The 18,048-nt window shown below is 49.0% G+C and overlaps 1 protein-coding gene across 2 annotated transcripts; it reads left to right on the top strand.

Moving 5' to 3' along the window:
• The first annotated feature begins 1,298 nt into the window (after nucleotides 1-1,298).
• Nucleotides 1,299-17,318, top strand: setd1a (SET domain containing 1A, histone lysine methyltransferase). Of its 2 annotated transcripts, XM_084036283.1 has the most exons (21): nucleotides 1,299-1,345; nucleotides 2,405-2,549; nucleotides 2,912-3,010; nucleotides 3,099-3,369; nucleotides 3,903-4,036; nucleotides 4,111-4,397; nucleotides 4,619-6,320; nucleotides 6,813-7,805; nucleotides 8,227-8,394; nucleotides 8,762-8,846; nucleotides 8,928-9,070; nucleotides 9,181-9,214; nucleotides 9,599-9,773; nucleotides 9,891-9,928; nucleotides 10,055-11,355; nucleotides 11,957-12,308; nucleotides 12,643-12,824; nucleotides 13,635-13,745; nucleotides 14,983-15,102; nucleotides 15,187-15,324; nucleotides 15,582-17,318. In XM_084036283.1, exons 2-21 carry the CDS (start codon nucleotides 2,412-2,414, stop codon nucleotides 15,753-15,755), a joined length of 6,645 nt encoding a protein of 2,214 aa, XP_083892409.1. In that variant the 5' UTR covers nucleotides 1,299-1,345; nucleotides 2,405-2,411; the 3' UTR covers nucleotides 15,756-17,318. The 2 variants fall into 2 exon arrangements, with proteins under 2 accessions (XP_083892409.1, XP_083892408.1); XM_084036282.1 differs by lacking the exon at nucleotides 1,299-1,345 and having other exon boundaries at nucleotides 2,379-2,549.
• Nucleotides 17,319-18,048: the final 730 nt, after the last annotated feature.

Raw genomic sequence — 18,048 nt, 5'->3', positions numbered from 1 at the left:
AAAGGATACAGTGACTGGGTCTAGGTGTGAGTCTGTGATAAAACATGACCCCTGGTAAGATGAAAATCTCATAATGTAATCCTATAACACCAAACCAGGAATATGGTGTCAGAAATGACCCAGGACTTGAATCAACACACAAGAAAATAGCATAAATGAAAGTATAGTGAATGGGAGTAAATGGCATGGTGTGATGAAGAGCAGCCTTCACTGTAATCAGGAGACACAACAGTGTACTTCACTGGAGTTTTTCCTTTCTTTCTCTACAGTTTACTTTGACAGCTGTAGTAACATATTTATATATTTGATATACAGAACCTGTGATCATCTTTATAAAATGTAAGAGATGAAGATGTCCAACCAAACATACAGTTGTTAGAATGAGCTCCACCTCCATTATTTACTGAAGGAGGTGTATGAATACCACACTGTAGAAATACAAGAATAATTATGCAAATATAGTTGGGAAATGTCTTCAAAAGGTTAAAAGTGGAAAAATGTCCCCTGTGACTATTATGTATTATATTATTGGATCATGATAACTAATGCATTGATGTGAAAGCATGACTTTAAGCTGTAATTGGTTGAGCTGGAGCTCAGAGAGAGATGCTGTTGGAATAATCCAGAGCCCAAACCTACACGTTCACAATGATTTTCTCCAACCAAAAGTCCAAATCTCAACATTAAAAAACAATAAATTAAATTGTTACCCATTCATTTCATGTCGGTCGACTCCTCCTGTCAGCTTGTATGTGCTGTAATGATTCGTGGGATAAAATAAAAGAGACTGAAGTAAAGTACAAATACCACAAATGAATATTTAAATCCAGTATTTGAGTAAATACACACTGTACACCTCAACCAGCTGCAACATTAATACTAATTATAACAATGCATTGGTGTGTAATAATAACATATGTAATAAAACATGAACAGGAGCAATTCTGCTGCTCAATGTGTGTACTTACTTCAGAGACTTGAAGTACATTGAAATCATCATACTTCTGATACTTTAGCCGCCACAAATTTAAATATCAGAATCGGTTCAGAAATGTAAATGTAGCTCGCTGCGTTATTACCAACCCACCGATAGGGGGCGCCTTGATCACTTGCTTAGATTCGTTTCAGCAGATTCGAAGTTTTTTTTTAAACGTATAAAATGGTCTATTAATTAAAAGCAGTCGTTTATTCCTATAAACTATTGATACGTATTAGTGCATTTAACATTGTAAGTCAATATTTGCCCTCCGTTATTTTTTCCCGTTAACCGCGGTACCAGAAAGTGCCGCTGAGGAACCGAGGCCTGCATTCGCATACACTGATGGAGAACAGGCGAGGCTCTCAGGTTGGTTACGCGATGGCCGCTCTCTCCACAATATTGGGTTTTTACAGCGAAAACAATGGCGTTGCCGCTCGGAGAGGCGCGTCGCCGTCTGGACTAACTACCGGAATGATAGCGGCATCGTTTTAGCTGGTCGGGTTCGCTTTGGCGCCGGATCGGAGGCGTCGCTCTTCTGCTAGCGCCTCAGTGTTTTCTTGTTTGTCTCCCGGGCCTGGATGTAGCTGCCTACACGGCGGGCTGCTACTCTCGGATGAGCGGGCAGTAGCTCTCCAGGAGGCGGCGGGGAGGAGGAGGGGGGCTGAGTTTAAGCGGACCGGAGGTCAAAACAAGTCTACAAGAGGTGCACAATGTGATTGCCACTGATTAAATGCTACCGATGTGGGCGGAGGGGCAACGAGATCAGAGTTTGACTCCTGGAACTTGTGTGTTCTTGCTAGTTAGCATTAGCCAGCGGCAGCGCTAACTTAGCCGATAAGTAATTTAACGTTAGCGGACATTATTCCAACGCAAGAGCTGCCGACTATGTGGCTGAAGCGGAATCGTTCACCACCCGGTTTATGTTGCGTTTGACGCGAACTCCGTTTCGACGTTAGAAAACCCGATTTCTTTGCTTTTTGTCGGTTGCGGCTAGCATGTTGCTAGCTGAACTAACTGGTCAGTGACGTAACGCGGGTCATTGTTTTGACAGCACGCAGCATCTTCGTCGAGACCGAGCGCGTGCGGCTTGGCTTCCAGCTTGTTTTATGGTCCCCATATGTTCGATGTCTTGTTTTATGGTTGTTTGGCTAACTGGTGTGACGTGTTTGGCTAACTGATGTGACGCAGCTCGTCGTTCTGTGACGTTGTCTTCCAGGTGAACTCGCTTCTAGCCAACGGCCAAATAAACGGTTGGCTGTCATTCATGCAGCGTTCCCCCCATCAAGTGTGTCTCCATCCCGCAACTCATTTAAGCTTTCATTGTTAAAGCTTCGCTCCTCGAAGGTGGAGGCTGTTCTGACGTGGGTTTTACCCCCCCTAAAAACCGAGCTGCTGCATTGTGTGACATCATGGCTGTCCTCTCAGTTGTAGGATGGATCCAGACGGAGGGGCAGATTCACAAAAAGCTGTCAGTTTGCAGTGGGAGAGCTACAAACTCGTCCAGGACCCAGCCATCCGGCGGGTAGCTCAGAAAATCTACAGATATGATGGAGTGCATTTCAGTGTGCCGGTGAGTTGATTCCCATCTTCTACTCTCCATGATCTGGATCATTCAAGACGAGATCAAACTTTAATTATCCGGGAAATGGTTGCAGGTGAAAAGTGAGAGAGTGCAATAGAAATGATTAGTAACCTGTTAAAACCAAATATATACTAGGACAGAAATGTAAACAGTATATTAACAGCACGTGACATAAATATAAATGGTTAACAGTGAGGTGCAATTAAAATTATAATCATGCTAAAAAGTAAGCGGTTAAGAGTGGGGGTCCCAGAAAATAAGCCGGTAGATGGGGCAAATCTAAACGGCAGAAAGCCCCCGTGTCTCTGCATGAGGTAGATGCATTGTAAAGTTTTTCTTCATTTTCCCAGGACTCTGGGTTTCCTCCCGTGGGGGAACTCCGGGACCCTAGACCCCGGAGACTGTGGTCCAGGTACACAGAACTGTCCCTGCCGGTGCCGAAGTTTAAGGTGAGAATGTTTATTTCATACGTCCTGGCAGCTTCATCCACAGGAATGACACGTTTCTTCCCTGATTGTGGATTTTTTCCCTTCACAGCTTGATGAGTTCTACGTGGGTCCCATACCCCTCAAGGAGGTGTCCTTTGCAAGACTCAATGACAACATCAAGGAGCCCTTCTTGGCAGAAATGTGTGCCAAGTTTGGTGAGGTGGAGGAGATGGAGATCCTGTTTCACCCCAAGACCAGGAAGCACTTGGGCCTGGCCCGGGTGTTGTTTACCAGCACCAGAGGGGCCAAGGACACAGTCAAGCATCTGCACAACACGTCCGTCATGGGGAACATCATTCATGCTCAGCTGGATATAAAAGGTAAGCTTGGGGGAACTTTAGTTGCAACGTTTGTACAGTCATGAATAATAAGCCTCTATAAACATGTAGCTCATTAGAGATTTGGGTTTATAACCGTTTTTGTCCATCAGATCACACTGACAAACACATTCACCACAAAGCACAAAGCTGCACAACCGTCTTAATTCTTTTATTATTATAAACCCTAAAGCTCGGAAAGGTTTGCCCTGAACCTGGATCTGTATAAACACAGCTTTACACAGTAATACACACGGAGGAAACACAATCATGACATATACGCACCAGAATACTCTAAACGTTTTCTCAATTCCTAAATCTGGACCTCACCTGGTTCTTGCATCGACTTCCCACAAACATTAACAGTAATGTGTTAACACGCTAACCAATGAAAAACCTACATTAGCTGGCTCTTGGAGGAGACACTTAAAGCTAATGGACTTGGTCTTAAAATAAACTCATTATACATAGATGCTGTGTATGTCTGCGGTGAGCCTTGTATTTACTTTCCTGTTCCTTTTCGTTGATTTCCTCAGGCCAGCAGAGGCAGAAGTATTATGACCTGATCGTGAACGGGTCCTACACTCCTCAAACTGTGCCACTGGGAGGCAAGGCTTTGACGGACAGGCTGCAGCAGCCTCCGGCCCCAACACAGCCACAGCCCGACACGGTACTGTCACAGCATGATGATGATCATCTGAAGTCCATATCTTGATCTAATATGGATCTGTCTTTTCTACACAGTCATCAGAGATCAGGCGGAGGCTCTCCAGTGAGCTTGTGGTCTTGGCTGCAGGGGTCCAGGCCCTCTCATCAGGAAGCGCCACCCCTTGCTCTGGGGATACTGGTTTCAGTGAACAGCGTCTGGACACCCCTCCCTCCTCCATGGCAGGCCCCTTCACCCCAGGCTCCACTGCTTCATCTCAGGGTGGTGGTGGTGGTGGTGGAGGTGGAGGAGGTGGTGGAGGAACACCTTACAGCTCCAGGTCCGGGACTCCTTTCTCACAAGACTCGGGCTACAGCGGCGGAAGGTTCGTCGTTTTACCGTTGCTGTTGTTATCATTCAGGTCCCTCGGTCAGGACTGTTGTTAATCAAAACATAGTTCATGAGACCAAGAAATAATTTCACCATGTTCATCAGGGAATTTTACTTCTGTGTAAACATAGCTATAGCTCTTCACCTTATTTGTGAGTATTGTGCTGTCATGCTCGAGTACGACTGATTTGAAATGACTTCATTTGTGTCTCGCAGGCATTCTGGCTACAACACTGGCACTTTGGGCAGCGGGTACCCTCCCCAGGACATGCTACCTTCTTCCTCCTCCTCTTCTGCAGTCTCATCTACTGTCGGAGGATACAAAGTGTCTCGCTACTCGGAGGATGCACAGGAACCTTCTGCCTATCACAGAGGTCGCCCTATGTTCCCCCCGACCACATCATACCGTCCTAACGAGCCGCCGTGCTACCCCCCATACCCCAATGTCGGAGGGCCTGGGCCACACGTGGCGCACCACTCCTCAATGCCTCCCCCACCTCTTGCCACCCAATACGAACAGCCCCCGATGGCAGACAGGGAGCGGGACCGAGACAGAGACTCAGGGGGGCGCTACGGGCCAGCGGGGATCGGCTCCAGGAGGTCATCTTACCCACACCAGCAAGACACAAACTCTTCCACAAAGTACCATTCCCATCACTCCCATCACCACTCAGAACGCAGGGATGACAGGGCGTACCGGCGAGACAGCCTGGGCTCCCGGTCCGGTGAGCACAGCCACCAGAGACACCGCAACCACCACCATTCTCACAACCACCACGGCAGCAGCAGCAGCAGCCGCCGCCGGAGCAGCCACGACCGGGACCGAGATCGAGACAGAGACCGCGATCGGGACCGGGACAGAGACAGTGACTACTCCAACAGCTCCGACCCCAGATACAACTCCAACTCCTACCGTTCTTCCTCCAACAGCATGTCGCCGCCCCCCTCATCGTACTCCACATATCCTTCCTCCAAAGAGCCTGCCCCAGCCCCCCCTCAGGGATTAGACGCTGCCGCTCGTCTCGGAGGCACAAGCCTCCCAAAGAGGGGCTCTCTGCCTTCGGTAGGTGCTGACAAAGACTACCACGCTGGTCACCACAGTGCTCTGCCTCCACCTCCCCCACCGCCACCCCCCCTCCCTCCAGCTTCAGTCATCGCGGCGGCTGTAGCCGAGACACTTGGAACAGTGGACTTCAACCAGGATAGTCCGGCCCGCGAAGAGCAGTGGACGAAGCCCAAACGGCGCCCCAGCACCCCGCCGGCACCGCCGAAGACGCCCCCGCCCTCCTCCCCGCCCCAACCCTCCGTCGCTTCCTCCTCTACCTCTCCTTCCTCTACCTCCCTCCCCCATCAACTTCCCTCCTCCTCCAGTTCTCCACCGCCCCCACAACGTGACTCGTCTTCCCCGGAGCCAGATTCCACCAATGAGAGTCTGCCGTTCGTCTACCACAGCAGCAGCCTCGACTCTCGCATTGAGATGCTCCTCAAGGAACAAAAGGCTAAGTTTTCTTTCCTTGCCTCTGATGAGGAAGATGAGGAGGACAGGAAGGAGGAGAAGCAGAGGGGTGTGCGTGGGGATGGCGTGGAGCGGAGAGGCGGGCCGGGTGATGGAACAGGGGAGCAGGCTCAGACGGGAGACAATGGGGAGAAGGACCACCGGAGGAAAGGGGACAGAGATGGCCACAGAGGGAGGAAACGGGGAAAGGGGGGAGAAGGTAGGAAGAGTCCCACTGTACTGACAGCAGCTATACCATCCTCTTCAACCTACCCGTCCCACATCCTGCCCCCGGAGGAACCCCAGCCCCAGGTGGGCCTCGCCGGGCCCGGAGCTTTGCAGGAGGAATCTTCACAACCTGGATCTGCTGATTCCCGGAGCAGGACAGGAGCGCACACACCACCTTACAATGGACAGAGTCAGGTAAGACCTGTAGCACCTCAGGCAGCTTCACAGATCAGACTCTCTCTTTCTGTTTTGTTCTGACAAATGAAAGGTTATAGTTACACAATGCTGATGTTAAAGTAGCATTTAGGCAGCTTATTATTTTTAATTGTAACATTGGCATCTTATTGTTTTGCAATTCAAAAATAATGAGCTGTAAAAATGTTTCATGATGGATGATCCATAGCAAAAATGGAATATAATATTTATGTAGCCCACAACAGACAGACCTAGCGCCGGTCCCCTTCTAACTTCCGTTGCCCCTTATGTAGTGTTATTATGGTAACGGTATGGCGGCCTCTGAGGGAGGTGAGCAGCGTTGCCATGGTTTCACACTCAGCGGCTCCGTTGTGTTTATCAGATTGATGTTCCCTGAGTCTTCTTCCTGAACCTGTGGTTCTCAGTTGTCTTTGCAGCCTCTCGTTTGAATACTTTCCCAACTTAACGCCATGAACTCTTGTTTTCTTTCAGTCCTCCCCTCGTTCCTCAGGGGAAGACATGGAGATCTCAGACGAGGAGGAAGAGGAGACCACCATAACAACGGTGACCACCCACCAACCCTCCATCACCTCCGGTTCTTCACCCTCTTCATCCCAGGCTGCCATGCCTTCACAAGCAACGGACCCCTCCTCTTCGTCCCCACCCATCTCTGACTCTGCACAGCACTTTGGCACCTCCATGCACCCACCCATACCTTCCTACCCTCCTCATTTGCCTCCCCCACCTCCCCCTGGTTACTCCCTCCAGCCCCCACCTCCCCCTGGCATCCCTCCCCTGCCCCACATGGAGCTACACTCTGAGTATCCTCCACCCATGCCCCACCACATGTATGACTACGCCACGTCCATGGAGCTGATGAGCCAGTACAGCGGTGGAGCTCCCATGTCTTTCCAAATGCAGACCCACATGTTGAGTCGCCTACACCAGCTGCGCATGTCGTCGGCCAACGGCACCTCAGGCCCCGGCGAGGCAGCCACAGCCGACTACACCTCCTACCATCTCCACTCTATGCCGCCGCCCCACACACACAGCCCCTACATGGACCAAGAGGGGAGCGGGGCGGGGGCGCATTATGACCAGGACCACCGCTACATGCCCCAGCATATGGCCTACCCCTACCCTGACCCCCACAGCACTCAGATACCCCCCCTTCCACACCATGGCATCCCTCCTCCCCACACTGGCTGGCCGCCACACGTCCTGCAGCCACACTACCCCTCCTACATGCCCCCGCCTGGCTACACCACCATCCTGCCTGTGGAGGGAGAGGAGTACAGGGCTCCAGGGGAGGAGATGCCCCTGCTGGCTGAGAATCCGCACGAAGCCACAGTGCAGATGGTCCTCGGCAACTTGATCCAGGAAATGAAGAACATCATGCAGAGGGACCTGAACCGCAAAATGGTGGAGAACGTTGCCTTTGCAACGTTTGACGAGTGGTGGGAGAGGAAAGAGACGAAGGCTAAGGTAAGGAAGACTCGTCGCAACAATGCAATCTGTAGGGTGACCTGATTAGATGTCAGGGGTCAAGGGTCAAGTTCACTGTCACCTCACATCCGTCCCTTCCTCGTGAACATATCATCTCAGGAACACCAATTGTTTTGAAATTTGGCACAAATTGGACTGATGGAGGAATTTAATTTTGACTCAAAAACTGACGTTTTTAGACAAATGTTTAATAAGATAAAATTATAAAGCATGTAATCTGCAACGTGACTGGAGGCTTCTAACAATGAGACGACAGTTCCACTTGTAACTAGCAAGGGGAAGTTTTCTCTCACCGGCAGTTTGAATGTTCCCTCGTCATTGGCAGGAGCAAGATGATACGAGGCTCATTGAAAAGGGGAATACATAACACATTCATATACATAATGCTTTCCTCCTCTAGCCCTTCCAGACCATGGTCAGAGGGGTGTCGGCCTTACGGGACGATGAGAAGAAGGAGGAAAAGGTCAACCGTCCTCGGGAGCCCCTCCCGTCTCTGGTGGACTGGGCGAAGAGCGGCGGCGTGGAGGGACTGTCGCTCCGAGGAGCACTGCGTCTGCCCTCCTTCAAGGTAAAACCACCACACTGGCTTCCTTGTTCTGGGAAAGGAAAACGGTTACAGATACAGAAATATATATCATTCATTTTCAGTTTGATTTGATCTGTGCAGCAACCAGACCCACTTTGATTTTGAGTTTAGGTTATTGTAAGAAAATGTTAAGTTATTTAATCGGCAATGTTTGATAATGAACATTCACAATTTAATAAAAAAAAGTTTGCATTTACTTATTATAGTTCTTAAAGGAAGAAAATCTGAATCATAGAAATATGGAAAAGTGCCATAGTCGTGTTTCAGATTAGTTTTTGATGGTAATTAAAGTCCGTCGCTGGCCGAGTTTCATTGATATAAACACTACTTGTCGTGTCCACTGACTCAGGTGAAGAGGAAAGAACCTCTGGAGCTTGAAGAGGGAGACATGAAAAGGCCGCGACCTTCGACCCCACCGGACGAAGACGACGAAGGTTTGCTGAGCTGATCTTGGTTTGCATAGATATGATGCATATCTGGAAGATGTAAACTTTAACATGGGGTCTTGCTTCCAGCTGCTGAGGGGAGACTGCCGGAGGCAAACAGACATGGAGCTGAACGGGACAACAAGAGGAGGAAAAAGAAGCCCAGAAACCTGAAACCTTGGGAGCTCGGCAGCGAGGGAGAGGAAACATCTGATGGCTCCTCCACTGAAAAGGTGAGTTGTTGTTGAAAGTGTGTAATAAATGTGTCCTTGCTCTCACTGACCGCTAGATGGCAGCATTTCACTGTTTTCTTGTTTTAACTCCAACCTCTTTTTCCGTTTAGGAGGATGAAGAGGAAAGTGAAAAGGAGTCTGATGGTAAATCACAACCACTCATCTTATTACTGTGTCCTGTGTACCGAGCCATTTGTTCGGTGGCCCCCAGACTCTGGAACGCCCTTCCCGCAGACTTGAGAGCCTCTGTGTCGTCTGAAGCTTTCAGGGCTGCAGTTAAAAACCTACCTGTTTCGACAGGCCTTTGAACTGCATGGCAGTTAATTAGTGTCGTTGTTTTATTCTTGGCTGCTCTTCATCTTTGTATATACTGTTGTCTTATTATGTTTTGTGAAGCCCTTTGTGACTCTGTGCTGTGAAAAGTGCTATATAAATAAATAATAATTATTATTATTATTATTACTTTATTTCTGTGTTTACGTTAACTTAGTAATGATACTCATATGTTTTTAATTTCATTTTGTTTAGATGATGCCCTCGACAGCGATGATGAGAGCCTGTCTTCGTCCTCCGAGGGCTCTTCCTCTTCAGCGTCCTCGTCCTCGTCTTCCTCTGAAGATGAGGAAGGAGAGGGGGCTGAGAGTGAAGGCCCAGACACCATGGATGAGTCCACCGTGGACAGCCTCAGTGAGAAAGGTGGCAGGTACGAAGTGTGAAAGTCTGTCTTCAGTCTGTGTTGTCTTCCAGCGTTGCTCATATCCTTCCTCAGAAACACCTTTGTCATTAGTTATTAAATATACTTTTCTTCTACTTGTCTCAGGCACGCGGCTGCTGTTTCTAAGGCAGAGGTCAAAACAGGTGAGTCCTCATCAACGTCATGAACAAACAGGTCAACCGTTAAAGGTTACCTCCTCAGCTGCACTATAATGTCAAACTAGTGCTTTGTGTTGATTTTGGACTTTGAAACTCTCCTGTCTGTCTCAGGTGAAGCCAGGGACCACAAGGCAGATGCATCGGCAGCCCCGACCAAGCGCCCGCCGTCGCCCCCGTACCCGCGTCCTTCCTCCCCCATTGTTCTTGTGCCGCCTCTCAAGAAACGCAGGAAGACCGTCTCCTTCTCCACGGGCGACAACGACGGCAAAACCCAGCCGTCGACTGCCCCGCTCTCTCCGTCTCCCTCACACCTGGCGGGTGAATCTCTCCTCCTCTCCCCAGGCCGGCTTCCCGACTCCCCCGTCACTGCTTCCCCGTCCCCCTCGGCTCGCTCCTCTCTGGGCATCCAGCTACTGCCCTTCGCCTCCAAACCCGGGGAAGGCAACGCCCTCATCGTGCCCCCGTCTGGACGGCCTCAAGAGTCCGATGAGTCCAAAAGGGGACTGCCTGTTTCTCCTCAGACCACCCCGGTCAAATCCCCTGGAAAACGGGGTGCAGGCAAAGACTCCCCCAAGTCTCCCGTCCCGCCTCTTATGGTCTGCCGCACTGTGCAGAACCTGCCGTTGGACCACGCCTCGATGTGCAGGATGGCCTTCGAGGAGGCCCCTCCTCCACCTCCCGTCAACAAGCGGTCCAGAGGCAGACCTCGGACGACCAGCTTGTCTGCGTCTTCCTGTCACTCCCTCAGAGAGGAAGACGAGGACGAGGATGAGAGTGAGCAGAGGTTGAGACTCAGAGAGCAGCTGGGGGCATCCAGCCTCCTGCAGCTGGCCTCGGCTTCCACCGCCGACCTGTCTGTGTTGGCGGACGTGGCCCTGAAAATGGACCCCGATGCCGGGGACTCGGAGGAGACGGAGACGTCTGATGAGGCAGAAGAGCAGAAGATGGAAGAGGATCTCTTCTCCCCACAGTCACTGGCTCTGGTTATAGGCCCAGAGGCTCTAATTGTCCTTATGGAGCACAACTACTGCAAACCCCCTGTTCTCCCAGTCCCGTCTGCTAAAAGGACTTCCTCCAAACAGGACTCTGTCTTACTCCCAGCAGACCTCAACTCTATCTCTGGGGTGCTTGAAGCGCCAGAGGAGGTCATCGGGGAGGCGCTGTCCTCCAGAGTAGATGCAGAAAGAGAAAACTCCCCTCCAATGGGAGTGCTTTGTGAGTCTGAGGATGCGGCCCAGGCCGCCGCTCTACCTCCATCGTCAAAGAAGAAGGTCGTGGTCGGCAAAGGTTTGGAACTTGAGACGGACAAGAGCAAAAAGAGGAGAAGAAAAGACAAAGAGAACATCGAGGTTCATCACACAGAAAAACAGAAGGAGCAGCCGGGCAAGAAATCCAGGAAGCGGAAACTTGAGGTGGGCGGGACTTCTGCTTGGTTCCTGTAAATGTTGGTGGAGCTCTGAACCACAAACAGTGACGGGGTGTTACCTTTGTTTATGGTAAAGACATCCACCAACATTTACATTCCTGTCAACGTACTGACTCACAGTCAAACATGTGACTCAGTCGCTCCTGTTTAGGTTTCTGTAATGATGGCACTGCATCCTTTGGTAATGTCAACAGATCTGTTCCTCCGTAAAGAAGTGACTTCCTGTTTCTCATCATGTTCCCAGCTATATGAAATAATATAGTTGGTCTTTTAAATAATGGGAAAACCATCATAAGCTGACCCACCGGATGGTTTGGTACACAGAACCAACGGTTCAGAAAAATACTTGGCAGGTGATTGGATGAGCCGTCTGTCAATCAAAATATTACAGAAGCCAGTCAGGAGACCACGAGAACGCCTTCAGTGCTGTTCTTTTCCTTCTTTCAATGAAGAAATATTCTCCAGTTGTGACAAAGCCGACGCTGTTGTCGTACGTAACCTCTGCAGGAGCAGAAGTGTTGAGATGTAAAGTAAAGGCAGCGATGGATGGTTAATGAATCGGTAGTAATCTAACTCTTCCTCTGCAGGACTCTGAAGAAGAAGTGGACGTGGAGGAGCTGGAGTCCGGGGAGCTGTCCAGCTCGGACACAGAAGACGAGGCGGCTGAAGACCTGAGGAAGAGCGAGCGCCTCTTCCTGCAGGAGGCAGGCGTGACATCATCCCAGCGCTGGCCCAAACCCGTCCCAGCAGCCCTCGAGCTCCCGGCCAAGAAGTTTGACAACCGCAGCGAGTTTGAGCAGATGACCATCCTGTATGACATCTGGAACTCCGGCCTGGACGGCGAAGACTTGAGTCTGCTGAGGAAGACGTACGAGAAGCTGCTGCAGGACAACCACAGCTCCGACTGGCTCAATGATACTCACTGGGTCAACCACACAAATATCCTTCTCATGACGTGTGATCACCGTTAGATGTGAGCCCCAGTCGGGCTTCACCCTTGTTTTTAGTGCAATGTTCAGTATATTTACTACAGTGCTGTGCTTTTTAATTCCTGGCATTTCTGCTGACTGCTTCCACTTGTAGCTCATCAGCTTGGAGTCCAGCAGGATCAGACAGCAGCTGATAATAATGGATTAATAAATAAATGACCACATATGCAACCATTGTGGTTCCAGTCTGGAGCCCAGTGTCCAAACAATCTGACTGCATCCTATGGTGTTTTTGCTTGATGTCCCCGTGGTTTCCTGTGTTGTCCTTGACCTTTGTGCTGCACTCACCAACTTGCCGAACCCTCGGCGGAAGAAGAAGAACGCGGGCGGGCAGCTTCGTGAGCACGTGACCGGATGTGCGAGGAGCGAGGGCTACTACGCCATCAGCCGCAAGGAGAAGGACGTGTACCTGGACCTGGACCTGCCCGAGCAGGTCATCCGGGAGGTGGAGAACGTCGACACCTTGGTGAGCATCGCTGAAGTGAAACTAGTCCTGAAACCAACGGCAGGTTTCATCATCTGGTTTTGTTTTTTGTAATTTCACTCAGATTAACTGGAAACATTGTTGGTCGTAATAATAAGAGGGTTTCCAAATGGCAGTGAGGGATATTACTGGATTTGTGGAACAGTGATGTGACTTTTCCAAATGGATTGAACATCACAAAGCTGCACAGCTGCGTCAGTGGTGCTGTCCACAGTGCAGGTTTTGGAAAATATGACGATTCCGATCTGTTGTTCTGACATTAGGTCGCTTCGTACTTTTAGATGGCTGACTGATGTCTCAAGTGCTCATAAAAAACAACCTGGAATAAAGAATAACTATCTCTTGGAAAGGTTTGGGGAAAATGAGTAAACTTGTGTAAATGTGCTTCAGAAGTGCCTGTCTTTGAGTTTACACGTTCAGGACAGATACACCAAAGCATTGATGTGGATTTAAATCCATATATTTAATCAACATCTGTTTTTATTGAATATATAAAGATTACCATTAAATTCCTCACAGCGAGGCATAGGTAAGTAATAATAAATAGACTTCACATCCTCTATTTGTCTACTGGACTGCATCCAGTGATGAAGTGTTCGGGTCTAATTTTAGTTAAGAAGCTGGCCTCCGTCCTTCCTCTTAGTGTTTACTCAACACCATATCTGCCTTCTGACTGAACTTCACTCACGCCAACATGGCCGTCGCTCGTCTGGGTCAAAGTGCTTCTCGGGTTCAGCTCAAGGCCATGTGATGCCGTCTGTATGAAGCTGTTTGGTGTTTGTTTCCTGCCAGGGAGCCAACCGTATCCTGTCAGAGAGACGGTCAGAGCAGCGCCGCCTCCTCACCGCCATCGGCACCACGGCCGTCATGGACTCGGACCTGCTGAAACTCAACCAGCTGAAGGTAGAGACGAGCAGAGTGACGTGGGGGTCAAAGCCAACACTTTAACTGCTTTCAGACCAGATGTGATCTGATGGGGATGTTTGGGTGAAGCTTTACCTTTACATCAGACATCAGTGCTGTCAAAACCTCCAGACTTCTTTGAAAATAACCTCACAGAACACACATGTGGCTGTGATTAGACTGAGGCAGCACTTCCTGTTCGCTGGTTAGTTTGTGCTATCGTGTGAATTTAGTGAAACTCATCCTTTAAAACACGCAACAGCACAAACACGCTGAAAGAAGTACCAGAAACATCTGTGTTCTGTCATGTGAGGTTCCTGTTTCCTGACTACAGAGTACTGCCCTGACCTCAGAGTACTGCCCTGACTACAGAGTACTGCCCTGACTACAGAGTACTGCCCTGACTACAGAGTACTGCCCTGACCTCAGAGTACTGCCCTGACTACAGAGTACTGCCCTGACTACAGAGTACTGCCCTGACTACAGAGTACTGCCCTGACTACAGAGTACTACCCTGACCACAGAGTACTACCCTGACTACAGAGTACTGCCCTGACCTCAGAGTACTGCCCTGACTACAGAGTACTGCCCTGACTACAGAGTACTACCCTGACCACAGAGTACTACCCTGACCACAGAGTACTGCCCTGACCACAGAGTACTGCCCTGACCTCAGAGTACTGCCCTGACTACAGAGTACTGCCCTGACTACAGAGTACTGCCCTGACTACAGAGTACTACCCTGACCACAGAGTACTGCCCTGACCACAGAGTACTGCCCTGACCTCAGAGTACTACCCTGACAACAGAGTACTACCCTGACCTCAGAGTACTACCCTGACCTCAGAGTACTACCCTGACCTCAGAGTACTACCCTGACCTCAGAGTACTACCCTGACTACAGAGTACTACCCTGACTGTCCCTTTAAGTCTTGCTTGACCAAACATTACTATGTCCTCCAGCTGAAATGACAAAGTTCAGTTTTTCTCCCCCTCATGATGTAAAATACAAAAACTCATCAACTTTTAGAATAACAAAATCAGCAGAGGGGAACACAATGTCTAACCTGTTAATCCTTGTTAATACTTGAGTTCAGTATAAAGTCCTGGTTCAGCGGCTGCCCTCGGAGACCCCTTCAGACCTAAAGTACTGCATGTTGAAGGGTCATGTGGGGGCTAGGAAGGTGTTAGTCCTCGAGGTTTCTTCCTCACCCTGACTCCTTCTGTCCCAACGCAGTACCGCAAGAAGAGGCTTCGCTTCGGCCGCAGCAGGATCCACGAGTGGGGCCTGTTCGCCATGGAGCCCATCGCCGCTGACGAGATGGTCATCGAGTACGTGGGTCAGAACATCCGACAGGTACTGAGGACTATGAAGCCCAGCTGTCCAGCCCTGCATGCTGGTTTAAAGCATTGTGAATGAGTGTTTCTGACTGTTCTCCAGATGGTGGCTGACAACCGAGAGAAGCGGTACGCCCAGCAGGGCATCGGGAGCAGCTACCTGTTCAGAGTGGACCACGACACCATCATAGACGCCACCAAGTGTGGCAACCTGGCACGCTTCATCAACCACTGCTGCACTGTGAGTCTGAACCTCAACACGCGTCCACAAGCATACCTTTCTATCCTCCCAATGAAACGCTCAGAGCTGGTCGGCCGGCGCTTTCTTGAACCGACGGTTCATTATAGAAACAGTGACCTCCTGAAAGACGAGATCCAGTCATGTTATATTCAACACTTAATGTGTCTTTAAATATTCATCAGTATTTGAGTTGTGACTGATGAACGTGATCTTATTTGGGAAGCTCATCGGTGTTGCGTTGCTTTGCTCCCCTCCAGCCAAACTGCTACGCCAAGGTGATCACCATCGAGTCCCAGAAGAAGATCGTGATCTACTCCAAGCAGGCCATCGCCGTCAACGAGGAGATCACGTACGACTACAAGTTCCCTCTGGAGGAGAACAAGATCCCCTGCTTGTGTGGAACGGAGAACTGCCGTGGGACGCTGAACTAGTTCCCCCCCCCCCCCCCCCCCCCCATCGGCCCAGGAAACACACACACACTTGCACTTTCATGCACACTTCATTCACCTGGCAGTTTGACAAGCCAGCGTGTGAGAGGTCAGCGAGGGGGGCGTGGCCTCTGCTGCAGCAGTATTGTTGGACTCCCATCGGGTCACGTGTCCCGACCTAAAGGTCAGCCAGGCGTAAAGCTCTGTCCGTTTCCATGGCGATACCCGCTTAGAAGGAAGACATTTACACTGAAAGCAACAGCAGTATTGTTAGTCTTCGTCGTCTCCCCTCCTCCTCCTCCTCCTCCTCCTCCTCCCCCCCCTCCTCCCCCTCCCCCCGCACACAGACGCACAGGAATATCTGACACATTCAGGGTTTTTAAAATGCGCTCTTTTAAGATGAAAAACTTCAATCAATTTGGTCTTCAGTTATGCAAGATTTCCAAGTGTGAAGATTGTTTTGGATATTTGGATTTTTTATGATTTCCTTTCATAGTATTCTATAATATTCCTATTACTGTTGTTGATGGTATTTAGTTGTAAACCCCCCTCCGCCCCATCAAACTCCTCCCTATTGTTTTTAATATGTCGGTTAGGTCGTAGCGTTTTATTTTTACATGGCTGCTGAGTTTTTGTCTGCAGGATCAGCACAACAGAGAATTGGCCTGTTTTTATTTGACCCCCCCGCCCTGAAGTTAAAGCTATGTTGGCCGGACGTCCTGTGATGAGAGCTCCTCGTTGGTTTGGCGTCTCTCCATCTGTTCGTCTGTTTAGTTTCATGAAGTGTTGATGATTCCTGGTTCAGAGACACAAGGTGTTCTTCCTTCAGCTTTTACAGCAATCATTGCCATCCAACTCACGCAGGTCAGGACCTATGCTTTAACTTCTAAATCTGTGTGCTACACATGTTTTTAAAAAGGCACATTTCATTTGGTCGGACATCTTCCCAGGTTAAGTTCTGTTTCTTTTTCTCCCCGTTTCGTGGACTTTTCTAGAATGCATTATTTTATTTGAGTGGTTTGCCCGTAAAAGCATCCCTCCCTGAAATCACGTCCTGCTCCCATGTGTTTGCGGTGTCGAGGGTGGAAGGTGTATATATATTTAGCTCCGCTGCAGACAGCAGGATGATGACGGCCCCGTGTTGTCTCATTTCACTTGGCTATGGCCGTCCAAAGTCTGACTTTTGTTTCTCAACTTTTAGCTCGAGCCTTTTTTCTTTGGTTCCCTCCCAAACAGGAACATTGTAAGATATTTCTTGTTGCAATGAAAGCCTTTCATTACAAACCAACCCTCTTTACTACAGGATAAAAAGATGGAAGGAGAAAAAAAAGTACCTGTAAATATTGTAGAGGTGTTTGTTTCTCGTAGAAACACACTGACTTCAGCTGTAAATACGTCGTTCCTTTTCCTCTCTCCATGAGGAGGAAACATGTACATACCTTCCATTCATTTCTTTTTTATTTTTCCTTTTAATTTGATGATAATTTTAATATTATTTGCAATATTTCTCTTGTATTAATACGTTGGACCCTTTATTAATGGTGCATTAAAATATTTTTTAAATAACCTGGTTGTCAGTCTGACGGTTCCTACGTGCAAACAGACAGAAATGACAGGAAGTGGCTTGCAAGGTGGAAATGACGAAGTCACTTCCTCTTTGACATCGTTGAAATCCGCACCTGCAACTCTGATGTTTCCTGTTTAGCAACAAGAGGAAGCCAGATAGATCTGTCTGACCGAATCTCACCAGTCACCAGATGACGCCGGCCGACGCCGTGAAGGTCGCGGCGCTGACGCGGTTAAAAAGCCATCCTCCAGACCTCTGAGTGACGTAGCTCTGCTGGAATCAGCCTGACCGGGTTGAAGGTGCTGGACTGGACTGAGTCGTCCCGTAAACACACTTTATCTTCATTTTGAAGGAGCGGAACAAATAACACACAAAGTAAATCTGAACAAACAACTTCAGATCTAAATAAATCAATGATTCCTAGAGAGATATACATTTTACAGCTTCTAACAGACATTCATCAGTTTCCTCCTTTACTGGACAGTAAATATGGAATAAACATATTTTGGCTTCGACAGGAAACAACACTTTACATGAACACACGTCATGAATTGGAGATTCCTAATCAATGAGTCCCGACTAGCAGCCGTTTCTATATTTGCTAGTTTGGGTTTGAGCCAGCAGACGTAGCAGATGTTTGTCTATGACTATAACTATACAGCTTTATGCAGAATGTGAGACGACGTTAGTTTGTTTGTAATATATTATAAACATAGAACAGATTTAAAA

This window comes from Eutrigla gurnardus (assembly GCF_963514095.1).
Source record: "Eutrigla gurnardus genome assembly, chromosome: 20".
Lineage (NCBI taxonomy): Eukaryota > Metazoa > Chordata > Actinopteri > Perciformes > Triglidae > Eutrigla > Eutrigla gurnardus.
Note: the sequence above shows the minus strand (reverse complement) of the source record. Positions and strands in the feature narration are given on the sequence as shown.